The sequence below is a fragment of the Brachyistius frenatus genome, unplaced genomic scaffold, assembly GCF_029030835.1.
Source record: "Brachyistius frenatus isolate BFR_SWC_R1_liver_20210118 unplaced genomic scaffold, ASM2903083v1 Contig_26, whole genome shotgun sequence".
Lineage (NCBI taxonomy): Eukaryota > Metazoa > Chordata > Actinopteri > Embiotocidae > Brachyistius > Brachyistius frenatus.
This window is the reverse complement of record NW_027210625.1, coordinates 1182501-1205746: the sequence shown is the minus strand read 5'-3', so window position 1 is coordinate 1205746 and position 23246 is coordinate 1182501. Positions and strand designations below refer to the sequence as shown.

Genomic DNA, 23246 nt, shown 5'->3' with positions numbered 1-23246 from the left:
GGTGCCTTCGCGACTCCTCGTAAATTTCGACACTTCAGGATACGTACGGGCCGCGGGAAGTTGCTCACTCACTGTAATACTGTCATAAAACTAGTAGTTTTACACAGTCTAAGCGGTTGGGTCGAGTGGATTTATCGGGAAGGTAGAAACATTGCTATGAACCCAAACGCGTAATGTATGCTATTTCTGATACCAACTTTTCATTGAACAGTGAAGGTAGCATGAAAAACGCAATTTGATCAGTTGGAATGGTCCGTCACGGACACCGTACTTAACTCATCTGTGTTCATGGCACAATTGGCCAGCAGATGTCAGTATATATTCACAAATAAGATTGTAGGCAACTCATTTGCTTCGATTGAAATGTTTTCAACAAACTGCTTTTGTTCCTTTGGCTTCGCTAGTTTTAATCCATGCATGAAGGCTAAATATTAACGTGTGATAATACTATGCAGCAATAAAGCAACACATGCCGTGTCACTAAAGGCACATCTTTGTGTGGACAACAAATACATTTGTATTGTAATTTACCTGTATTTGTCATTTTTAATCAAATATTTTACTACCATCTTTATCATCTTCACATCCATATGAAAAAAAAGAAGTCCCTGGGATAAGATATCACCAAAGAGGAAAGCCATCTCTGTTCATTTAAAGATCCATGACAAGAAAAATATTAATAACCTCAGAGGAATATACCGCCTCATTGAAAACGACCCCAACTACAACTCAGCTGATCATATTGTAATATTACACCACCCTATATCTGCAAATATAACAATCTGTGAGTCATTCATCCTTTAGTTCACATGTTGTGTTTGTATTCACAATTTTGAGAATGACCGTTTTCCTTGAGGCAAAGAACAGTTAAAGCAAATTCACCATGTCGGAATAATCTAATCTTCCTATTGGAACAATATGTTGGCTCTTAAATATATAGTACAGTATGGAAGTGTTTACATGTGCAGCCTGGAACACGTGAAATCCTCAGTCGGACGTAAACATCGCCCCGGGCTATGAAAATGTACACGTGTTTAAATTATTTCCAAAATCTAATCAATGAAAGAGATCAGATTCTTTTGTGGGAATAAAGATTTGTTTTTTCTTGAAGTTAATTGTTCTTAAGAGACAAAAATAGATGAAACCATGTCTCTCCTCTCTGTAGTTGATTCCAGAGTCCTTTTGCTCAAAATGTTTCCAGGCAGTGCCGCTCTATATTGTATAACAAATATGGACAGTGTGTATATATCACGAAACATGACTGGACGATGTGAAACCCTGCTGATTTGCTCTCTTTCCCTTTGACCCCGAATGTGTCTGATATATTTTGACAGTCGCGTCATATGTCTTTCACATTAGATGTTTTCCATTACTAACCCAAGCACTGCAATGTCTTTAACATGATGAATAGCTTGAAGACAGCAAAATGAAACAGATTTTTACAAAGTTTGTACTTTCTACATCTGTATGGGAACATTTAAGTACCCTATCCTCTCAATTAAGCATTGATGTATAGTTGTTTTTGGCTTTGTTTCCACAAATATAGGAGATGTATAGACACAGATTAGGACAGTGAAGACTTTGGAGCATTTTTTTACACTATAAACGAAAAGACATTGCCTTCTTTTAATTGTGGCGTGTGTGTTTTCACTCGCTCTGTGTCCCATTCTTCTCCCCTCAGACTGTTTTTAGAAGGGTCAACTCTATCTCGGCTGTTATCAGTGTCGTGTCGTGCTGTGTTGTGTGTCTGTGAGCAAGTGTGTCATGCGGCGCAGCTTCATAAGCTCCTTTATCAGCCGGCCGGGACCCTCCTCTCCAGACTCCCGCTGTCTCTTTTCATTTTTCCCCTGACTTTCACACACCGGGCCACACATACTTGTCCCCTTCCCCTCTGTCTCTCTGTCTCTCCTTCTCACACACTCTCTCTTCATGCACACACACCGGCTTCTTAACGCACAGAAATGACTGAACTCCTCTATGAGCATCTGTGTAAACAAATGTCTGGCCCGCAGCCTCATGCATAGGTGTATAAAGAAAGGCATGGGATATTAATCCTATGGCTCACTTATTGTTTGGCTAATAATAGCACGCAGCAGACCTCACTGATAGCCCTATTATCCCCAGACAGCGAGGTGGATTAATGGGAGACGAGGATTAATACTCCTATTTTCATCCCGCGTTAAATCATGTCTGTCTCTATATGCACAACCTTCTGCCTGTCTGATTACTCTGTCTGTCCTTGCTTCGAAAATTGGTGCTTACTAATTATAGAAACTCATCTAACCCACATTTTAATGGCTCCGGCAGCAGAAATTATTCAACGGGGAATGAGAAAAATGTGATGCTTTTCTGGGTGGACCTGGGCAGATTTTGAGGTCAGGGGTCAACCACTGATGATCACCTAGACGTAACAAAGCCATGGGGTGCAAAGCTGACTTTAAAAACTCACTCAGAAAGTCAAAAACCAAAGTCTACATTCAATTGAATTAACAAAATAATACCAAAAAGTGATTATTAAGCAAAAATAAGGTGCAGCCGTTGATCTAAAACATTGTTTAACCCCACCCCCTAAACACACACACACATGGACACTCTCACTCTCACAGTCTTCTCGCTCCACTCCAGTATGGCAATGATCAACGCACAGAGGAACAGAGGAGAGGGAAAGAAGACTTCCCCTTCTCCACTTTACGCAGCGTCTCGAGCCAAATGCAGCACTTTCGAGCTCTTCGTCAGCTTGTACTACTTGGAACTTATTTTTAATGGGGCGACACTAAACTCGTGTCTTGTAGCTGTTACGGAGCTTTAAGAGAGTCCTTTTGAGCAGCGCTGATGTGAGATCCAAACCAAGGAGACATGTCAACCGCTCAAGGACTCCTTAACAGCGTCTTCTCCTGCTCTTCTCCGGCCTCCAAAGCCATAACCAAACGGAGGCTACGCCAAACCCACAGCCTGGATCCTGCTATCATAAGACATTGTGGCACCGGGAGCGATGGAGTGCCGTTTTCTGCGGCAGACGCAGGTGCGTCTCCGCAGCGCTTGGCTGTGAAACCGACTTTACGCACCAAGATCCCGACACTAAAGGAACCCATAACCCCTTCCATATCCGTTCCCTCAATACCTCTGGATGTTTCCCCATCTTCCAACTTCCACTTTGACTATGACACAGTGAAGCGTGCCAAAAGGAATACCGCCGGGGATTTACCGTTTATGGTGAGGGGACCCGGTGCAGCGCCGTCCGGAAGCACCGGCACGCTCTTCTCTCCGCGGAGGTGGCTCCAGAGGAAAGTGCAGCCGTCCAGCTCTCACGCTTACGTTGTGTGGAAATCAGAGGTAAACTTTGCAATGCAGTTCAATAAGTTGTTGTTTTTCTGGTTGTAACAGCCTACAATCACATCAATTGTGTCGGTATTTGCAGTAAAGAGTCCAGTTTTCACGAGTTTGCAAGTTCCTCACTTAGGATTTCATATGATGCTGCATGCCAGTATAGACATTGGCTCAACTGAATTTAGGTGCCCTCCAACTCCATGTCTTGATTTAAACTATTCTTGCAGTAATGGCAGATCCTTGAACAATTACACACACAAAAAAACAGTAGAACAATTTAGCCTACTCTCCTGACCAGTTTAACAAAAAATGTGCATCTAAAATTTGACTGTGCACTGAGTGAGGTGTCGTGACCTGAGGTGCGGAGATGTTCGAGCCCAAACTGGAAGATTTATGGGCTTTGAAGAGGGAGTGTTGACCCAGCACTGACATGTGCACCTGGAAGCCATACAGTATCAAACAGGAGTGTATTACAGCCTACAAACAGCAGTTTTCCTGGTCTGGCCCAAGGGCACATGGTTAATTAGCTGGGGGAAGGGGTAGCAGGCAGCTCCTGTCCACCTCTCCCACCTGGATTTGTCTTTTTGTTTTTTTCTGGCAGGTCATGACTGTGTTTTTTAGTTCTTTCGAGGGTCAAACTTTTTCGAAAAGTACTTCTAAGCAAGCAAAAGAAAATTTTAGGGAGCCTTTAAGGATTAAATAATTTCAACAAAAGGTGGAATTGCAGGGATAGTTCCCCTCCCCTCTTGTCATCATTGAGCAGCTTGGGCTTTTTTCTTCATATAGATTTCAAACTGAATGTGAATGAGGGGCAGGCAGCATATGAAATCTTACCAAAACATACTTGGGAGACTTATTTCAAGTGGAGGGGGCTTTATAGGCTGCATAGTTGGCACGAGTCCACATACACTGATGGAAAGGTATGATAATTTTGCCTGCTTCTTTTGAGGACTCCGCTCTCTTTGTGCTTAAAGTTGATATGTATTTTGCACCCGGTGTGTGTGTGTGTGTGTGTGTGTGTGTGTGTGTGTGTGTACGTGCAGCAGTGCATCTGTGTGCTGATGTGAGGGCTTTAAGGACACATGGCCAGGGACTCGGTTCTCACGAGTATGAGCGGTCACAGGGTCAGAACCATGCGGCCCTCAAACAGCTCTCCCATCATTTCCTATTACAAGAAACAGCCCAGCTTCACTCTCTGTTTCACTTTCTAACAGCATGCCTCCCTTGCTTTCTCACACACACATGCATTCACACTCTCTTTTCCTCCCTCTCCTCCTCGCTGAGATGTCCAGAAGCTCAGACTCAGCAGAGTTTCCCACCGCTGTAACTCTATTTTCCGTGCTATTTTTCTGCCCCCCCTCCCCGATATGGCGCACCAGGGCTAGCATGAGCCCATCGGTATGGAGTCATTAGTACACGCTGGACGATGAAGTTATTGCACCTCGGAGTGTTTGTAAAAGTAAAGAGCCAAGAAGTGTTGCTGGTCCACTGGGATGTGTTACACGCTGTTGGGTGTGACGTAAAACCATGAAATAAAGTGTAAACAAAGACTTCATGTTGGGAATACTGATTTTACATGGATTTAAATGCAACTTTTTTTCAAATTCAAGTCAGTTTGAGAAATATTAAATGAAGGAAAATTGAAATTGACAGGATCTTTATGCTATTTAAGAGAAAGAACATTCTCTCTAGTTCCTTGCAGGAGGTATCAGATGCAGCTGTAATCCACAATCCAGCATTGTTTTCAGCTCCGATGGAGGCACGCTCTGTCAGTGACAGATCTGAATTGTCTTTTCATCAGAGGAACTTTCGTACAAACCAGGGGTATAGCAAAGGAATGACCGGTCACTCTGTCAATTCTAATATTCTTCAATTATATGCCGAGCTTCTATGTTTTGCTTTTTACTCTTTGTTCGAAAAAATCTGGTTCATTTCTGCAGTAGAAGCGACTCTAAAACTCTCTTACAAGCTGTACAAGCCATAATTTTTCCATTATTATGAATAGCAAACAACTAAACTAAGGCAGCTTTTCAGATGGTTTTGAACTAGTATTATAAAGCAAGAAGGTCGCAGTTTTATGACAAATGTCGGTGCAAGTTCATGTCTCACTATCTATTCAGAGCCCAAATCATTTACATGTGCACCACTGCCCGTGTGTGTGTGTGTGTGTGTGTGTGTGTGTGTGTGTATGTGTGTGTGTGTGTGGGCACCCGATTGGTCCTGTGCTATGCCTTTTTAAGGAGGGAGACATGGACAGCGAGGCAGAGAGAGACAGACTTAAAGGGAGGATCAGACACAAGGGGAGATGTAATAGGTTTACACAAAAAGCAGTGTCTGACAGTTATATTGGCTGCGCAAGAATACTTTTTTCCATGGCATACATTGTTGACGTTGGAAGAACAATGATGCAAAAGAAAACCATCAGAAAGTCCCCTCTGTGTTGTTACAGTAGACGGGTCAGTGACTGGATTTTGTTCTTATGGAGTGATTGCCTCTGAAGTTGTACATTGCATCAACACATGTAGTATGAAAACCCTGTGGGTTTTTACAAGGACGTTGACACACTGGAATTTGTAAGTTTAGCATGTGAAGCACACACTGAACCTACACAGTGCTTCTTACAAAACCTTTCTCACACACACACACACACACACACACACACACACACACACACACACACACACACACACACACACACACACACACACACACACACACACGAACGAAGGCTCGGAGAGGAAACAGCGGTCGGCTAAATTGATCCCGCTTGTTTATGGGGCGCCACAGTGTTGACATTGTACAGTCTATTTTTAAACCCACTTACCATAATACTTTGGAGTACAGTAGTCACTAAGTGAATGAAAATCAGTCCAAAGCGAGTTCTTGTTTAAAAAAAAACATGTTGCGGAATTATTGATAACATGATTTAAAGCTATTTAGCCGTGGGTCACAACCACGATTAAATTGTTGCACCCCCAATTGCAGACTGAGTTACTAACACATAGATGTAGTGGAAAAGTGAAAATTTAGGTGGTTTCATTTGCATCAAACAAATAAAAATGTTCCGCTCACAGTGTAACTCAACACTGATCATGACAGTTTGAGATTTACATCTGGAATTTTCGAGTTTCGCATTAAGGGAAGAGTGAAAATATTTCCTTTCTAGGTAACATTTGCAACTTTCTCTCGTTTAAATAATCAAACACAACCGGAGCCAAAATCTACTTGAGACAGTTTGTTGGCTACGTGGCAGAATTTCCAGTGTAAAAATCACCGTGATATGTTTTGATATAATCTGCCCACAAGGTATGTGAAATGTCTAATTAAAAACATTTGTATTACATGTTCTTTGAAGCATTTGGACTGTTGCACATGCGTGCCATTGCTTCTGCTGTGAACCATACAAGTTGGGGGTCACTGATGCGTGTCATCGCTCTATTCCAGAAGCTAGCAGTTCGAGCTTGGGCAGTAAAACAATCTGAATGAAGTCTATAATATAGAAAAGGAAGAGAGCTTTAGCTTTGTTTGAACTTACTAATGGAATAGATTTTTAAGTTTTGTTACCTTCGGGTGTCACCCTGGCGCTTTTTGGCAGTTTTAAGGTCCACACTGAAAACTGTAGGCGACCTTTGCTGTCAGCAGTAGGAGAATCCACGAAGATCAGGCGAGCCACGTTCCTAAAAGAAATAATAAAAACAATCTCATAGAAATACATAGATACACAGTTCATAATCAAAGACAATGATTTGTGACTGCATCATCACACTCTCAGGAGTAGACCATATTATTTAGTTCAACGACTCCAATAAAAGTCTAATCTTAACAGCAAAAAAGCCATAAAGTGGTGATACAGACATCCATTTCTTAGCAGGTGATACTGACTATCTGAAATCTAAAGCATGCAGCATTCTCTGTGTGAACATATTTTCTCTTGGCCATGCTTTAGGAAACATAGAGGCTTGAACTTGTGAATCTAACTGCAATCCACTTTCCCTTTCCTCCCTGAAATCCTCCCTAAGTTCCCTCAAAATGATGAAGCTGTGCCGGAGGAACGAGACCTTGATGGTTGGACATCTTTGGAATGCTCGCACCAATATTAATAATAATAATCACACAACCTGTGGTCCAAGATTTGCAAAGTTTCACAAAGTTAGAGATATCGTTTAGGTTTGATGGATTTTGTGGTTCTAGTGCAGCGAGAGTGCGGGGCTGGTGGATTTTAATGTAGATCGAGGAGTCAAACATAGGCTGTCATCATACTGTTGCAAGAGCCTCGATTAAAACACTGAAACTGTGATGGAATACAGGCGGATTTTCTTGGCTGAGAACAGTCGGTTCGGCATCTGTTCACAGCTGTCTTAAAGTTGGAGTGTGATCTCACAGCATCATTAAGGGCAGTGCAGAAGAATAACATTACAATACACACATGGTCATACACAAGAGAGGGAGTTTATAAATTGACACCAAAGAATTCATTTTAAGGTGGATTTCTTCTTCTCTTTAATCAGAGTAAGTTAGCAAACAGTTTTAGCAGAGTGACCTAAGATGGCTAACAAGGTTCCTGGTTTCCAAACATTCCTGATTTTGCTAAAGATGACCTCTGCAGTGTGTTCTCGTACAGGTTCCCTCCTGGGAGAAGCTCTGGATGTGTGCATGTGTGTCTGCAGAGGACTGTAGTTTGATTATGGTCCTTATTAAGCCTAATGGGCCTGCTTGTAAACATCCTACTGACTGTATTCAGGGAAGGTTAATAGAAAAAGGTGTTATAATCTTTGTAACTGTGACACCATTTTCCACTGTCCTTTGAACTTAAAAAACAAATGATCAAGCAATTAACTGAGAAAGTAATGAGCAGATTTCAACACATTGAAGTTGTTGCAACACGATTTAAAATGTTGATACTAGTAAATGTGATGATATCACATATAAAAGACACAGGGGACATTTTTTCTGCATTGAGTACCTTTACTATTTGTACTTTAAGTACATTTTGCTGACGGTACTACATTTACATTCTCAGTGCAGGACTTTTATGGCTTATTACTCTATATTGCCTACTACTTTTTCTTTTTACTTAAGTAAAGCTCCGAGTACTTCTTCCAATACTGTTTGTATTTGCCACTATGAATGTACTACAAACTCAGAGCAAGGATTGTGTGCAGCTGAAGCACACCTTTTAGCCCATCAGCCAAGCACATGAAGTTCGGAGGCCCACAGGAGATGACATTAACTAGTGCCTGACAGAGACACCTCAACATACTGTCTAATGTACGTGAAAGAATATTTCAAGCCCCTTCTCATCTGTGCACAGAAACACAATACCTCACAGGGCAATTTATTGACAAGGTTCCATAATATTCTGTTGAAAAGAACCACATGAAACAGCGGGGGGTTGTTTGGCAGCGTTTCGCTTTCAGCAATCTCACGTCTCCTTTGGGATGTTTTCTCAACAATGGAGGAAAAAGAGAGCAGTCTGAAATAGAGACGACTGAAAAGTAAACATTCATTTCCGTGGCCAGAATCTCGCTGTCTGTTGCCGATTAGACCTTTTACTTCAGTGAGAGAGCAGCAGTTTTAAGTTACTTTGTGTGTGTGTGTGTGTGTGTGTGTGTGTGTGTGTGTGTGTGTAGGCGGGGGAGAGGGGTGGTGAGGTGGATGATCTAATTGTGCACTTTTGGTTCTGAAGGCAAAAAAATGGCCATCCCCTTGTGTATTTGTGTGTGTTTGTATTACACTGACCTCCATGTCCACTAATGGCCTCTGTAATGTGGTTTGTCATGGGCCAGAGGGGAAGCATGGATAAGATTCTCTCACTGTGTTTTAAGTTTACAACTTCCCATTTATGTATTCGTCTCAATCACTACAAACACTGGTGATGTGATACTCGCAGAGGGTGAAAACGTTTCGCAACATCTCAAAAACACACCTCTCTTTGTCTAATCTTGGAACAGTTGCAGAAAGATAGGTGCTGAAAAAAATTGTTTCGTTGACCCCACATCAATTTTAAACTTGTGTTTTTTAGAAAGTGAGAAATGTGCAACAAGAAAAGTAGCAACATTTATTTTCCATGCATCTTGCAGTTAAACAACCATTTACAGCAGCATCAAGTTTAGAGTATCTGATCCAATCTAACAAACCACGAGGAGACTGTCTTTCAGCAATTATTACATGAAACCAACATTAATAAACAACTACTGTTGTAATTTTGGCTGGAATTTCTGTAACAATAACTATGTGCAGCTCAATTACTGTGATTTGTTAAGTGTGACACGTTTTAATGAGCATAAATGCACTTTGGACTTCCAATTAAAGTACAGATTTATGCCATTTACAGGACAGTAATCAACCCTGGGTGTGTACTTGAACATAATTGGAAATAATATACACAATGCATTGCCTTGCTGGTTAGCGTTGTGTTGCATTGTGGCAAAAATTTGGCCCTTTTTAACACTTTTACTCGACAACCTGAAATTTGTTTGTCCTCAACATCTGTCATCTGGTTTAGAAATTAGTCTAATCACCTGAGTGCTTGTGTTTTTTGCCCAAGCTGACTTTCCTGTAGCGTTGTCACCATCTTTCCAGATCTCAGCGATCACTTTGGTGAGCACAGTATCATCATAATTTACAGGACCGATGGGCAAAACTCCTAAAATGAGCCTCTGAGTTTTTAATAAGCCAGGTATACCATTTAATTTCTGCAAACTACGAGCTTCAATATTATAGTTAAAAGCCTCAAATCATCTTCACTTCATTGTTATTAATGCAGACTTGTAATATGATATGATATAAAATTCATGAAGAAGCTTTTCTGTCCTGATATTTAGCTCAGGGTTATGGATATAGGTTGAATGTCTGTCTTCCAGTGTGTGTGTATGTGTGCATGCAATAATCATGAGGCATATCTAAGGGGATACTGCATGTTCATATCCTGTCCAGCTGCTGAAAAATGAGCCCAAAGGAATAAAATCCAATTTTTTTTTTTTTAGATTTTATCAAACTGTATTTTTGATCTGAATTTTGAGACTTGGTTTGAAACTGGAGTTCAGCACAAGACATCATACAGCCCTCACACACTCATTAGAAACTTTGTTATTTCTCTCAGCCTTCACTCTCTCTTCTGTGTGTTTTAATTACTTGTGTGTACGCAGAGCGTTTGACCTTGGTGTCATGCCTCCCATTGCATGCCTATGTATTCCTGAATAAAACTGTTTCATGCTGCGTTTAGCAAGGATTAACTGAACGTTCCAGCTCACACATGCAGGATTTAGGCTACTCTGAGGGCTAAGACATAGGAGAATTAATACCTGTAACTGTGCACGCTTTTTGTGCATGCGTGTGTGTGTGTGTGTGTGTGTGTGTGTGTGTGTGTGTGTGTGTGTGTGTGTGTGTGTGTGTGTGTGTGTGTGTGTGTGTGTGTGTGTGTGTGTGTGTGTGTGTGAGATTTTACCTCGCATACTTATCAAGTGTCAAATACTTGGAAAACTAGTCTAAATAATCCATGGATTTGGAGAAATTGTGGATGTTGCTTGGTGCACCCCCTTCTCTCGTGTGTGTGCGTGAGTCTCCTTCAGTGGGGAGGTTTAGGGAATTATTTATTTGGAATTCCAGGTCAGCGCTGCATGCCGAGGCCCCGGGGCTCCTATTGAAAGAAGGCTGACTACTGACTGAGTGACCCCCCAACTTCCTCTCCCTCCCTCCCTTTGTTTTGCTTGGTTTAATTTACCCTCAACAGAAGCAAACTCATCCTTTTGTTGACTTTGTTGACTAGATTTCATATTCTTGCAAACCCCATTCTCTCTAATCTCCAGCTAATGCTAAATGCAGAGGCTGAAGCACAGAAAGTAGAGCTTGATTTTACTTTTAGGGAAACTCAGACCAAGCAGGGATCCCAGCCTGAGTCTGTTGGACAGGTCCAGGTTCGTCCTTCCAAAGACTACACTGAAAGCATGCAACAATTTGTTCTCTAACATGAAGGTTCCTTTGAACTCTCCTGCCTGAGGAGCTGAGGATGGTGAAATCAGTCTCATGTTTCAAACATCTGCAAAATACTCCCTTTTTATAGGCAGTAGTTTCAATAAGTTCTACCTGCTCTCCTAACGTTTTTAATGACCTACCATTATCAGGGCAAAATCCAACAGGGTCAACATGTAGATAATAAAAAAATAAATAAACTCAGGGGTCATATTAAAAGAGCAGCATCTTCGGATAATTAATCTTTTCCTTTTCTAACACGACATGCCTTTCCTGCTATTACTACTCCTAAATAAAGTCAACATTGCCATTAAACTTGCTGACTACTTTGAGATTTCCAAGAGACTATAAAACATTTTCAGCCACTGAAAGCCACTAGTAAGGTCCAAATAAGGGGATTAAGTTCATTTTCAATTCACCTCTTTATTTCCCTGATGTATTTCTGAATTATTTGGCCAATAAAACACATGAAAACTGTAAAATATGTGCATCACTACTCTACTACAGGTTTAGTCCAAAATTCAGAGCTAATCAGTTCACTGTAATATCAGACAAGGGAAAAACAGACGCTGCGACCACTAAATGTTGAGCCCGGTATCAAGCCAAAGCACGCAGTACACCGGTCAGTGTCACGTTTTGCCTCGCCGAGGCGTAAAAAGAACATGCATGTATGAAAAGGGAGGGAGACAGATCTTTGGTGGATGAATAGATCCACCACGGAACCAAGTTACCAACATAATGAAATGCATTCAACTTACAACCAATGCTAAGCAATTTATGCAATAAAGTAGCATTACATATGTAAAATGACTCATTCTATCTCAAACCATGACCTTTTCCTCATTCTAACCAAGTAGTTTTGGCACCTAAACCTAACCAAATTGTTTTTGTGTCACATTTAGCCCAAACCATGATCTTTTCCTAAACTTAACCAAATGCTTCTTGGAGTCTAAATCTAAAGAGCCTTACATTTCATGCCCAGATGATGCAAAACATAAAATGCGTTCCTCTTCTGGACTGATGGGTTTACTACGAGCTTTGGTGTTATGGGTTAAAATGTTGGAAATCCTCCTTTGATTCCCCCACAACAGTTCCCATGAAAACACTGATCTCACTTCAGAGTGAGCCATCCTCTTCCCACTATCTGCTGGGAGTAAACTCAAACACCACTGACACTAAATTCAACTGGAAATGTCTTGGGGACTGTCAACAAGGCAACACTGATTTGTAATTTGATCTTGTAACTAAGTACAACATAAACATTTCCTCCTCTTTTATTTGGCCATAAAGCACGGAGAAGAAACAGAGAAGTGACAACCTGAGGAGTCAGTCAGCTGCATACCTCTGCTGCAAGTTTCTTCTAGGGGTCAATAGGTCAGTCGAATGTGAGTGACAGTTATTATACAGATACGGTGCACGTCTTCATATAAACTGAACACATCTCCTGCGTGACTGCTTCCCTCAGCAACCTCTATGAAAGCAAATCCTTGTCATCCAAGTATACAAATCAACATGACTCCAGTCACTGATAAGCAAAGTGATTTAAAGTGGAGGATCCCCCTCTTCACCTCACCTCTGCCCCCCCTCCCCCCACAACTCTGTCAGACAGTGAGGAAGCAAAACAGAATGAGACAGCAGGCATTTTAGACACAGCCGGAGCTGTGCAGCTAAAAATAGAAAAATAGCTCAGCAGAGGAATGGATCGACACACTCAAGTTCCAGGAGTGAAACGGGGAGAGGCATATTAGTTGCAGGTGTGTGTGTGTGTGTGTGTGTGTGTGTGTGTGTGTGTGTGTGTGTGTGTGTGTGTGTGTGTGTGTGTGTGTGTGTGTGTGTGTGTTTGGGATTGGTCAGCTCATGTACTTATCTCCAGTTAAACTGCGATATAAGTTATCAAAGTAAGTGCAGCTTTATGGTGCAAAGTTTGTGTTGACAATGTTGGGAAACTAATTCTACAAGCTCTGAAGCATTCGTTTATCAGAGGAGCATTATTTTGAGAACACTGACTGAGAATCAGCATCTCAGAAGGTCATAATGCCATCTAGTGGGTACTCTCATTTATGCTTTAATTAATACAAACATGGCAACAAGACAAAATGTTGTGAATACATTTTAAGAGTGCTTAATAAAAGTGTCTGCTGTAAAATGAGTTAGGATCTTACAGTGCTTATTGGTGAAAGTAGTTAAATTGTTATGTGAAGAGATGTTGCAGGAGATAAACTTGAATAAAAGCCAATGATTGTACATTTTGATGCTCAAGAGACAGTTGAAGAGTGTATAGTGGACGTAGTTGAAGAGTCGGTTAGTACGTATGCAGTAACCGCAGATAAAGAGTGAAATGAAGTTGAATGAGGAATTATCTTTGAATTATGATTACAAGTAAAATAGCACATCATTTGTCTGTAGTATGAACAAATAAATATAAATACAATTCTTTTATATCTCGAGTTTTCCTCGGATAAACATTGTTGTACATTGTTGTATGTACAATCATTATATATATATATATATACGTAAACCTTATTCCCTCCCCATACAGATCTAATACGAGTTCTGTGATTCTCATTAGTAATAAATAAATGATATTCAACCTCAAATGACATATTATCAACCCTATTGGTGCAAGGCTGGCAAAATGTTTGTGTTATTACAAAGTTATAGTAAATGTACTGTTAGATTTAGCCAGCAGAGTGCGCCAGTGAGCTTCTACTAAATCTTCCAGGAGGTGGACGAACTTTATCTTGGGTTTCTTTCACACACACACACACACACACACACACACACACACACACACACACACACACACACACACACACACACACACACACACACACACACACACACACACACACACACACACACACACACACGCACGCACACACACACACATGCACACTCACACAAGTGATGAATCCCAGTAAAAATGTGGGTGGGCTGCACTGTGGTCAGTCACAGCTGCACACATCTGTCTCCTCAGCCTCTTTATGTCATAAGTGTCTTAGAAAAACATCACAATGGCTGATACCAGCTGCAGTCGGAGGATATTTCAAAGCGCTGGGGCCAAATAAATACTGATTAAAGCACTGGACAGGGAGGAAAAGCCAACAAGCTGATGCTGGTTCCTGAAACATGTAAACTTTCTAAGAATGTTTCACAGCCCTAAAGCATTTATGAACAGTCCCCATTTACTTATTGTTAAAACTATTCATTCAACCAATAAAACCTGATAAATGTGGGCATGGATTATTATTGTTACACACATGCTGAGTATTCTCATAAGAAAACTCCAGTGGAGCGGAGTTGTTTGTACTGTCACCAACACCCACATATGCACATACACCCCCCCCCCCCCACTCCTCCACACACGCACACATTTAAACATAACAATGTGTGTTTGCACTGCTTTAGTAGGGAACAGCGTCACTTCCAAGCAGGGATCATATTCTCTCCGGCAGCGTACCTTCCCAGAACATCCATGTGTGTGTATGGGAGAGGCAGTGTGTGTGTGTGTGTGTGTGTGTGTGTGTGTGTGTGTGTGTGTGTGTGTGTGTGTGTGTGTGTGTGTGTGTGTGTGTGTGTGTGTGTGTGTGTGTGATATTAGTTTTTAGTCCCCAGAAAAAATAAAATAAATGTTGGCCTGCTTTGTGGACTTTTGGAGTGGTAAAGCAGGATTTTGGATTTGAGTAAAAATGAAGATTAAACCTGCAATTAATTTACTTCTCCTAATAAACAGAGGGTCTCTTTACGACTTTGTATGGATGATTGTTATTGCATGTGAGCCGTTCAGCTCAGGAAGAGTTTCACCTTTCAAACACCTGCCATCAAGTAGGTCTTTTCTGGAAAACTTCCAGCAGAGCGGGATGTGATGCATTTTATGTTTCCAGTAGCAGTTTGTTTGGAATAAACAGAAGAAGACATGGCTGGCTTGAATGTTGAAGAAAAAACAAAACAACAAAAAAAACCGCTGATATGTGTCACCTTTGAAATAAGAGCATCATTCACCTTTTCATCCTCTATCCTCCACTTCGCTTTAGCTCATCACTCTGTCTGTTTTATTGCCTCGTTGTCACTGTGCATCATCTTCCAACCTCATCATCGGCACTCAGCTCAATAGAAAGCAGATGCTTTGTCTTATAGTTTCACATCTTATCTACCTGTTTTTGTCTGCTACGCTCAACCACTTAAAATGAAGATTAAGGGCTGAAAAAAAGATGTAGCAGGCCAGATGTAAATTGGGACACAAAAGAATCAATGGAGGACGATGACAGGAGACCAATCGGTTCAAAGAGATGAACTCTACAGCTGTCTTTTCCACACTGACTGTGCTTAATAATGCTAACAGTGAGGTGTGTCAGTCTGGTTTCCCGCTGAGAGCTGCAATTTGCCTTAATTTGCCCTAATTGGAGGAGGGTTTCTCTGCTGCGGAGCTGCCAAGTTTAAGTGCGAGCGTGAGAAAAGGACACGTCCGCTGGGGTGCCGATACGAAGCAGAGAGACGTCCACAGAGCGAGAGACGGAGAGAAAGTCGAAGGGGAGAAAGAGAGGCAGAGAGAGTGAGGGGGCAACTGAGGGATGAGGTGAAAACACTCACAAACACACACCTGGGTTGGATTAGCTCGGGCAAGCAGGGAGGCTGTGTGTTAATGGAGATTTAATAGGCTCTGAAATGACTTACCGCAGTCATACAGTGTGTGTGTGTGTGTTTGTGTGTGTGTGTCTGTCTATGTGTGTGTGTGCAGTGTGTGCTTGAATGTGTATTTTTTGTAATGTTCCCTTGCATGCTTTTTGGCTTTACGAAGTTATTAAATTGTTCCATGTTGCTTGGTGTTGACAGTGGAGACAGTCAGCTATTGAAAAGCCAACACACTGAGCAATCATAACAACACAAAATTGATGTTTAGATTTGGTTCATAGGCTCTGTTTACAGAATTGACTCAGGAATCTACATTGGGATGAAGGAGGCTGGCTCACTGTACGTCACTATGGTGTGGTTCTGACTGATACTGGACTTTTTCAACACATGCTCATAAGACACAATTGGCCAATATCCACACACTCTCAAAATATCCTATATGAGCATCAACAGCACCAATATGTCCTCACACTGAAATGACAGAATAATTCCAGGACTGGACAGTCATAGACTGTATATAAGAATAAATGTAGTTTGCAGGTCTGAAAAACAGGGTGTGAAAGCAGCTGAGAAGAATGATGCAACTGCACAGAATTTGTTTCTCTTCTGCTTTTGTTTCAATTCATTTTTCAAGGATTTCTAATTCTAACTCTGCAGACTCTCCTCTCTGGCTGCGAGGCTCTGTCTGTTGCCACGACAACAACTCAGTAATGTAAACACCGCCGCTGACCCTGGCTGTAGGAGTGAGAACAAAGCAAGCATCTTTCTCAAGCACAAGCGTTAAGAGATAGTTTATACGTTCAGAGGCTCTGACGCAGTCGGCGCAAGTTCTCGACAATGGAAAAATCAAACACGCGGACGTTTGGACTGAAATTATAAATAGTGTCCAAAATAGCAATAAAGATGTTGATAAGTGCAAAACGTCATTCACCTTAAATATCCCTCACATCCAGGCTGACATTATGGCAGTATAATGTTAGGCAGAGGAGTGATTGAGAGGGGCTACTTACAGGAAATATTTACATTTCTGAGTGGCTCAGCACCACAAGTTCAGCAATGATTTCTTTGTAAAACATGTCACCTCTAAAGGCCTCAGCACATCTACTGTAACTGTAACTCTCAAAAAACAGTAGGAAAAAAAAAATATCCAAAATAATCCGAAAATGATTCTGATATGGGAGGGTAAATACAACAAATGCAAGAAAGGGCTTAAATATAAAGAATCATTGCTGAAGTCCATCGAGAAAACTACACAATTAGAAATGATTCATGACTACCAGCTCCTTTTTGACTCAAAGTCAGTTATTCAGTCAGTTATGTCAAAAAAAAAAAAATTGCATGTTACTTGTATAGCATGGATTTCTAATGATTGGTGCAAGCAGCAGAGAAAATTATTTTGAAACAAAGCTTAGAGCCTGAGAAAGTGATAATCATGGATAAACTGGCAGGTTGCAGGATTAAACTTTTTGTCAGAAACACAAAATCTGACATGGATCACTATCAGTTATGCCGTGTAATCTGTGTCAGCAACAAACGCACGTAGAAAGGTGAAAAAAAAGAAGTTATATCCTTCGTCCTCAGAGTCTTTGTTGCAACTCAGCAACACGAATGTATCTCTACTTATCATGCAGTGTACATAAACTATTGAAACATGGCAACTGAAAGCCTGGTTGACAATTTGGCAACCATTTACTTTTCTGCCGAGGTCAACTTCGTGAATGCCTTAATTGAATGGACAAGTACTCCCCCTCCAACTCCAAGTCCAACTCCTTCTCACACAGACACACAACAAAAGGAGTGTGTTTAAAGCTGCATATCAGCTGTACAGGTTACAACAGGCCATCACTTATTTCATGGTTAAAATGACCCAACAGAAGGAATAACCAGTGCAAACCCAGCAACACTGTGTGTGTGTGCGTGTGTGTGTGTGTGTGTGTGTGTGTGTGTGTATAGCATGATATGAGGTGGTGGGAGTGTGGGTGGAGCCAACAGGGGAGTCAAGCTTGGATTCCTGCTGCATTCCAGAGACAGAAAAAGAGATGGGATGGATCTGTCAACCCCCACCTCTTGTCTTTCTTTCCTCTTCATCCTACGCCTCCACCCAAACACACACACACACACACACACACACACACTTATTGCCTGCTAAAGCTCATGTTAAACCATATGACAATACCGTCTGGGAAATTAAAAACCTTTGCGTTTGAGTGTATGTGTGTGTAAAAAAAGTTGGAGTTTACGCTGCTCTTCCAAATTTAGATGTTTTAGTGGTCAAATCCAAATTGAAAGAAAGTAAATGTTTCAACTAATAGTAGACACAATCTATTGGAAGAGTTCTTTTCGGACAAATTGTTAAAGCAGCTCAACAATTTACAAGTGGAGCATACCAAACTGCTGCAATAATAATGGGAAGACATCCCAGCTTTAAAGTGCCTGTTTTTGTGGGAGGATGGCTGGTATGTTAACTTGGGGAAGGAGGAGATCATTCACAACAAATACCACAAAAAGACCAAAACCAATGATGGATTTATCCCCAACTGATAAAGTTCTTTCATGCCTGCTGCTTTGGATCCACTCTCTAAAGCTCTAAATATATTGTATATTAATCCGCACATTAAAATAGTCACAGGCAAACACTACTTCCTCCCGTTTGAGTAAAATTTGCTAAACAAATATAGTGGCTATTTGTTTTTGGAGAAAAAAAAAACGCAGTGTATGTGTTACCCAATTTAAAACACACACAAACATAACATGAACACGATTAATAATAACTGATAGCATAACATCAACCTTCGCCATTAAGAAATGAAAATAAACATAAAAATCCACCATGTATTGTCTTGTTAACTTTTGTGCACAGTGCTGACACTTAAAAATAAATGCTAAAGACTCACACAGTGTGTAAATGTTTAATTCAGCTTGTACTAGTGCTACTTGCAATTGAAAAGGGAGAACCGAAACCGACAATTGGACATTCACACATTTCATGCTGTGATTGGCCAGCTGTGCAGAGGTTAGGTAAGAGCCAGGGTATGATCTTCTTTCTCAAGCTCCCGTTTGCTTTCTTCTCACGACTATTTCGACAGCACTACACCTGCGGGTGCGAAACTGAACACTGCAGAGATTTTCTGAAAATGTAATCCCCTATATGCACTTTTTGATTTTTAGATGAGGTCAGGCATCATCCAAACCAGTTCTCTTTCCAGTATAACTCGGCCCTACCGCTGTCCAACACTTCTACATCCCTGCAGAAGTTTTAAAAAAGTAGTTTGTGGGAATTTAGCAGCAGAGTATTTCATACGGAGTCAATTTACTTCACAAATCAGCCACACGTTATTGAAGAGGGCCTCCCATTCAGCTGGAGAGCTGCAACAAATTCACATTTTATCACTTTAAAGATAATGGTAATCCCATAGCATTACACTGAAACTTATGCGAGCTTTATAAATCACAGGTTGAGGAAACAGTATGTAGCACAGAAGTTAATGATAGTGAGGATACGGTTCATGGATGTTTTCTCTGCTCACTCAATTCAAACTGCAGTCCTGTAGTGAATTTGTGTCAATTTACTGCACATATGTTCAAATAACTCAAATGGAATCATATCTCTGATGAAGCCTGGTATTTTGCTGACAGCTAAGCAAAGACTTCATAGCTCCATATTTGAACGGATCAACATTTTATTTGTCTTTCAGCCGTATCATCAGCAGAGGGATAAAGACATCACTGTCGCTCGTGAACAGAGCGTTACTCGAAGGCCTCTGTGTTTACACTGCAGACTAAATATTTAGACCGCGAGCTGACAAGAACTGAGGCTGCTCATTCTGACTCGGGTAAAAGGTCCGATTTGCTTCGGGCCAGGTAACTTACACACGGCACACATCACACACGTCCACATTCTGTGTATACACCTATGCAAACATGTACCGGACGTAGTGTGTCCGCAGATTCTGTGGCTGCTGCAAAGTAGTAAAGGAAATGCATATTGGAATAATGTGACGAATCCAAATACACACAAAAACTCTCCTAAACACAGATGAAGGGTACGTCCAAGCAATGTCCCTGGTGCTCATTCGTTTTGGCTTTAAGGGTTGAGCTGAGTTCATAGACCACTCAAGGCCTGACCAAAGACAGAGGAAACACTAAAAAACACGAAAGAAAGAAGACACTGAAGAAAAAGAGATGATTACAAATACACAGAAGGAATACGTGGCAGAGAAAGAGATACGACTCCAGGGAAGAAGGGGGAGAGACGGGCAGAGATTCAGGGAAATATTTCAATCTAAAAGAGCCCTCAGATGATGTGTTTCAGAATATCTTTTCAAAGATATCTTATTTTTTCTTGGTCAACAGCTGCGCTATTATAAGTACAGAATGCTGTGACCTATTCTAGCATCAGGGAATATCTGAAAATGTATGAGATGAACTGATTTGCATTGGACACAAGCGGGATGGTGACCAGATTGAGCTGATTATCATAGAAAACAAGCAGAATAATAAAGGGAGTTGAAGCAGTGTGTTACTCTCGGCCAATCATTGTCTGATGTGGTGCTTGTGTGATTTCATTTAAAGTGGACAAAAACACGAGAAAATAAAAAGCATGGAGGCAGGTGATTGGACGAGCCCTGGCCTATCACTCAGGGTACAAACTATACAACTGTATATAGATTTATTTTTATGATCATTTCCCCTACGTATGCACCTGACAACAGGGGCGTATAGAAAACAACATCATATACGGCTTGTGATCGAAAGACCTAATCCACTTATGTCACACTAAGCAGGTAGTGAGTGTGATATTTGCCAGAGATGTCTTGCTCATCTTACTGCGGATGTTCGTATCGTCCGATCCGTCATGATCCGGATCAGATTCCATGTTTGGACGGATTTGGGAAGTTGCCATTTCCAATCAGGTTCTTTTGGGGGAAGGATGTAAGCTCTGTTTGGTGCCACTCGAATTCTGGCCAATGATAAGAAAGTGGCGTTTCAGAAAGGTGGGCCTTAAAGACACTGAAGTTAAAGCAGCTCGTTTTAACGGAGGATGAGCTGACGAAGGGCCAGTATGAAATAAATAAGATGATTTTTTTTTTTTTAAAGAAAAATCCAAACCCCAAAAAAATACGCTCATCGGACAATTAAGAGACATACTTAGCTTAGCTTCACACAGCCAGTGAAAACAAGGGGAAACAGCTAATCTGGCTCTGAGTAGTTTCTGGATTTGCCTAATTGGTAGGTTTGCCTGGGTCATTACTTTAAACTCAGTCCAAACATCCATTCTTCCAAATGTCCCACGGTGGTCATTAATAGATCTCTACCAATCCGTGATGGCAGATTCATACACACAAAAGCCTGTGTGCAAATACACACGCAGGCAGCACAAAGTGTTTGGACAAATGTGCCGAGAGAGACGCCATCCTTCAGAGAGGCTGAGCCAACACACTCACGTCACATCACTCAGTGGACATTTTAATTCCATTATTCCAGCTATTCCAAACCCTCTTCTCAGGCGTCTCTGGAGATTTTCTCACAAGAGAGAGTCTCCTCAACGGCTGCTCTGTGATTTTACTCAGAACTGAACCCTGCGCATCAGGCAGAGCTGCCAGTGACAATGGAGAGAAGTGAAAAGGAGTTTTTGTTGTTGTGGGTCGTTTGATGTATTCGAGCAGGCGTTGAGCCGGTGTTTTCTTAAGTCCTGCCACCTTTCATTAAAGAAAAGTTCTGGAATTTGCAGGAAGGCATCCAGGTTTTTTTTTAAGTTTAAGAGAGAGAGAGAGAAGACATGTACTATTGACTGACAATGAATAAATTTTGCACTCAGATACTCGAGTGAATACGTTTTTTCCTCCTAAAGTTGTGGCATATTTTGACCCGTAATTATTATTTTTTTTTAGAATATGTTGTAAGCCCAACCATTGTTTAATATGAAGAAACCCAGACAATCCTGTGACTTTGTATCCCAAATCTAAGCTGATGTTGATGTCATGTCGCTCGCTGTGTTTCCCATAATGACCCAGACGCTTTCCCTGTGGTGCCATGGCAACAAGTCCAGGCTATTTTCTGCTTTCCTGTTGCCAGCGAATGCTTTGCGCAGCACAAAAATACCCAAACCTCAGCAAAATTTTTCCCACGTTATTTAACACCGTTGTTTTCTCAACAGTTTAGTGTCATGTGGCAGAAAGTTGGGGTGCATTTGTCCAAACTACAGTTGGCAGAACAAGATTGGTCAGACTTTCACAGATATTTTACATGACTGATGGTTTATAAGGCAGCCAATTATTGTGTTTCAATTCATGCATCATATTATACGCTGACGTGTAGACATACAAAACACATACACACACTGTCCCAGCAATACACATGTCCTTGTTATAGTGCTGTCCGGCACAGCGGGCGAGCTGAGACACCATGGCAACTGTTGTGGCAGAAAACATTAAAGAGGCGTGGGAGGTGGAGGACAGTGAGTGTGTGTGTGTGTGTGTGTGTGTGTGTGTGTGTGTGTGTGTGTGTGTGTGTGTGTGTGTGTGTGTGTGTGTGTGTGTGTGTGTGTGTGTGTGTGTGTGTGTGTGTGTGTGTGTGTGCATTAAGGTGGAGGAGAGGGAGCTGAAAGACGAAGTATCTGTACGTGGGGAAAAAAGCCTTTATCATGCAGACAATGATGCCATTGAGATGCACCTGAGGACCAATCAGGTTGTGTTTTTTCGTGCACATGCGCTCCTTCTGATCTGTGTCATTCGTCCTTAAAGGCATTTGAGAAATAAACAGATGAAATGGAAACACAGCACCATAACAAAAAGGAGGACACAGTGTGAGCAAATGCACCAAAGTTCAATAAATTGTTCTATTTAAAAAAATTCAATTAAGATAATAACACCCCCGCTGCTGTTGGTTCAGAAAGCTGCAGTGAGTCTCCTGACTTCTGCACGTGAGCACATTTCACTTGTCCTGGCGTCTATATACTGGCTGCCTGTTCAGGATGGGATTGATGTTAAAATGTGATTGTTTGTGAATACGTGCTGAAATGGAGCTTATCTGTCTGACCTGTTGCACTCTGTCACCCTTTGTCGCACACTCAGGTCACAACACCTGCAGCTTTTTGTAGTTCCTGGATGAGCAGCCTTCCCCTCCAAACCAACTTTACTACTAGTATTCAAATCTCGAGTGTAAACATATTTATTCTCACTGGCATTTCCATATTTAGGCCCTATTTCATTTTATTTCTATTTCTAGTACAACTATGAATCAAATTTAGGAATAATTGGGTCCCTTTGGGTATTATAATAATCATATCAAGCTTGAGATACTTTCCCACCATTGTG

General features: G+C 41.3%; 1 protein-coding gene across 1 annotated transcript in view; it reads left to right on the top strand.

The window, feature by feature from the left end:
* The first annotated feature begins 2820 nt into the window (after nt 1–2820).
* The window catches only part of LOC138620723 (rho GTPase-activating protein 6-like), a 62357-nt gene continuing 41931 nt past the window's right edge, over nt 2821–23246 (top strand). The window contains exon 1 of the mRNA XM_069698134.1: nt 2821–3333. Coding sequence (XP_069554235.1) covers nt 2857–3333 — 477 coding nt within the window. The 5' untranslated portion in view covers nt 2821–2856. The remainder of the gene's footprint in view (nt 3334–23246) is intronic.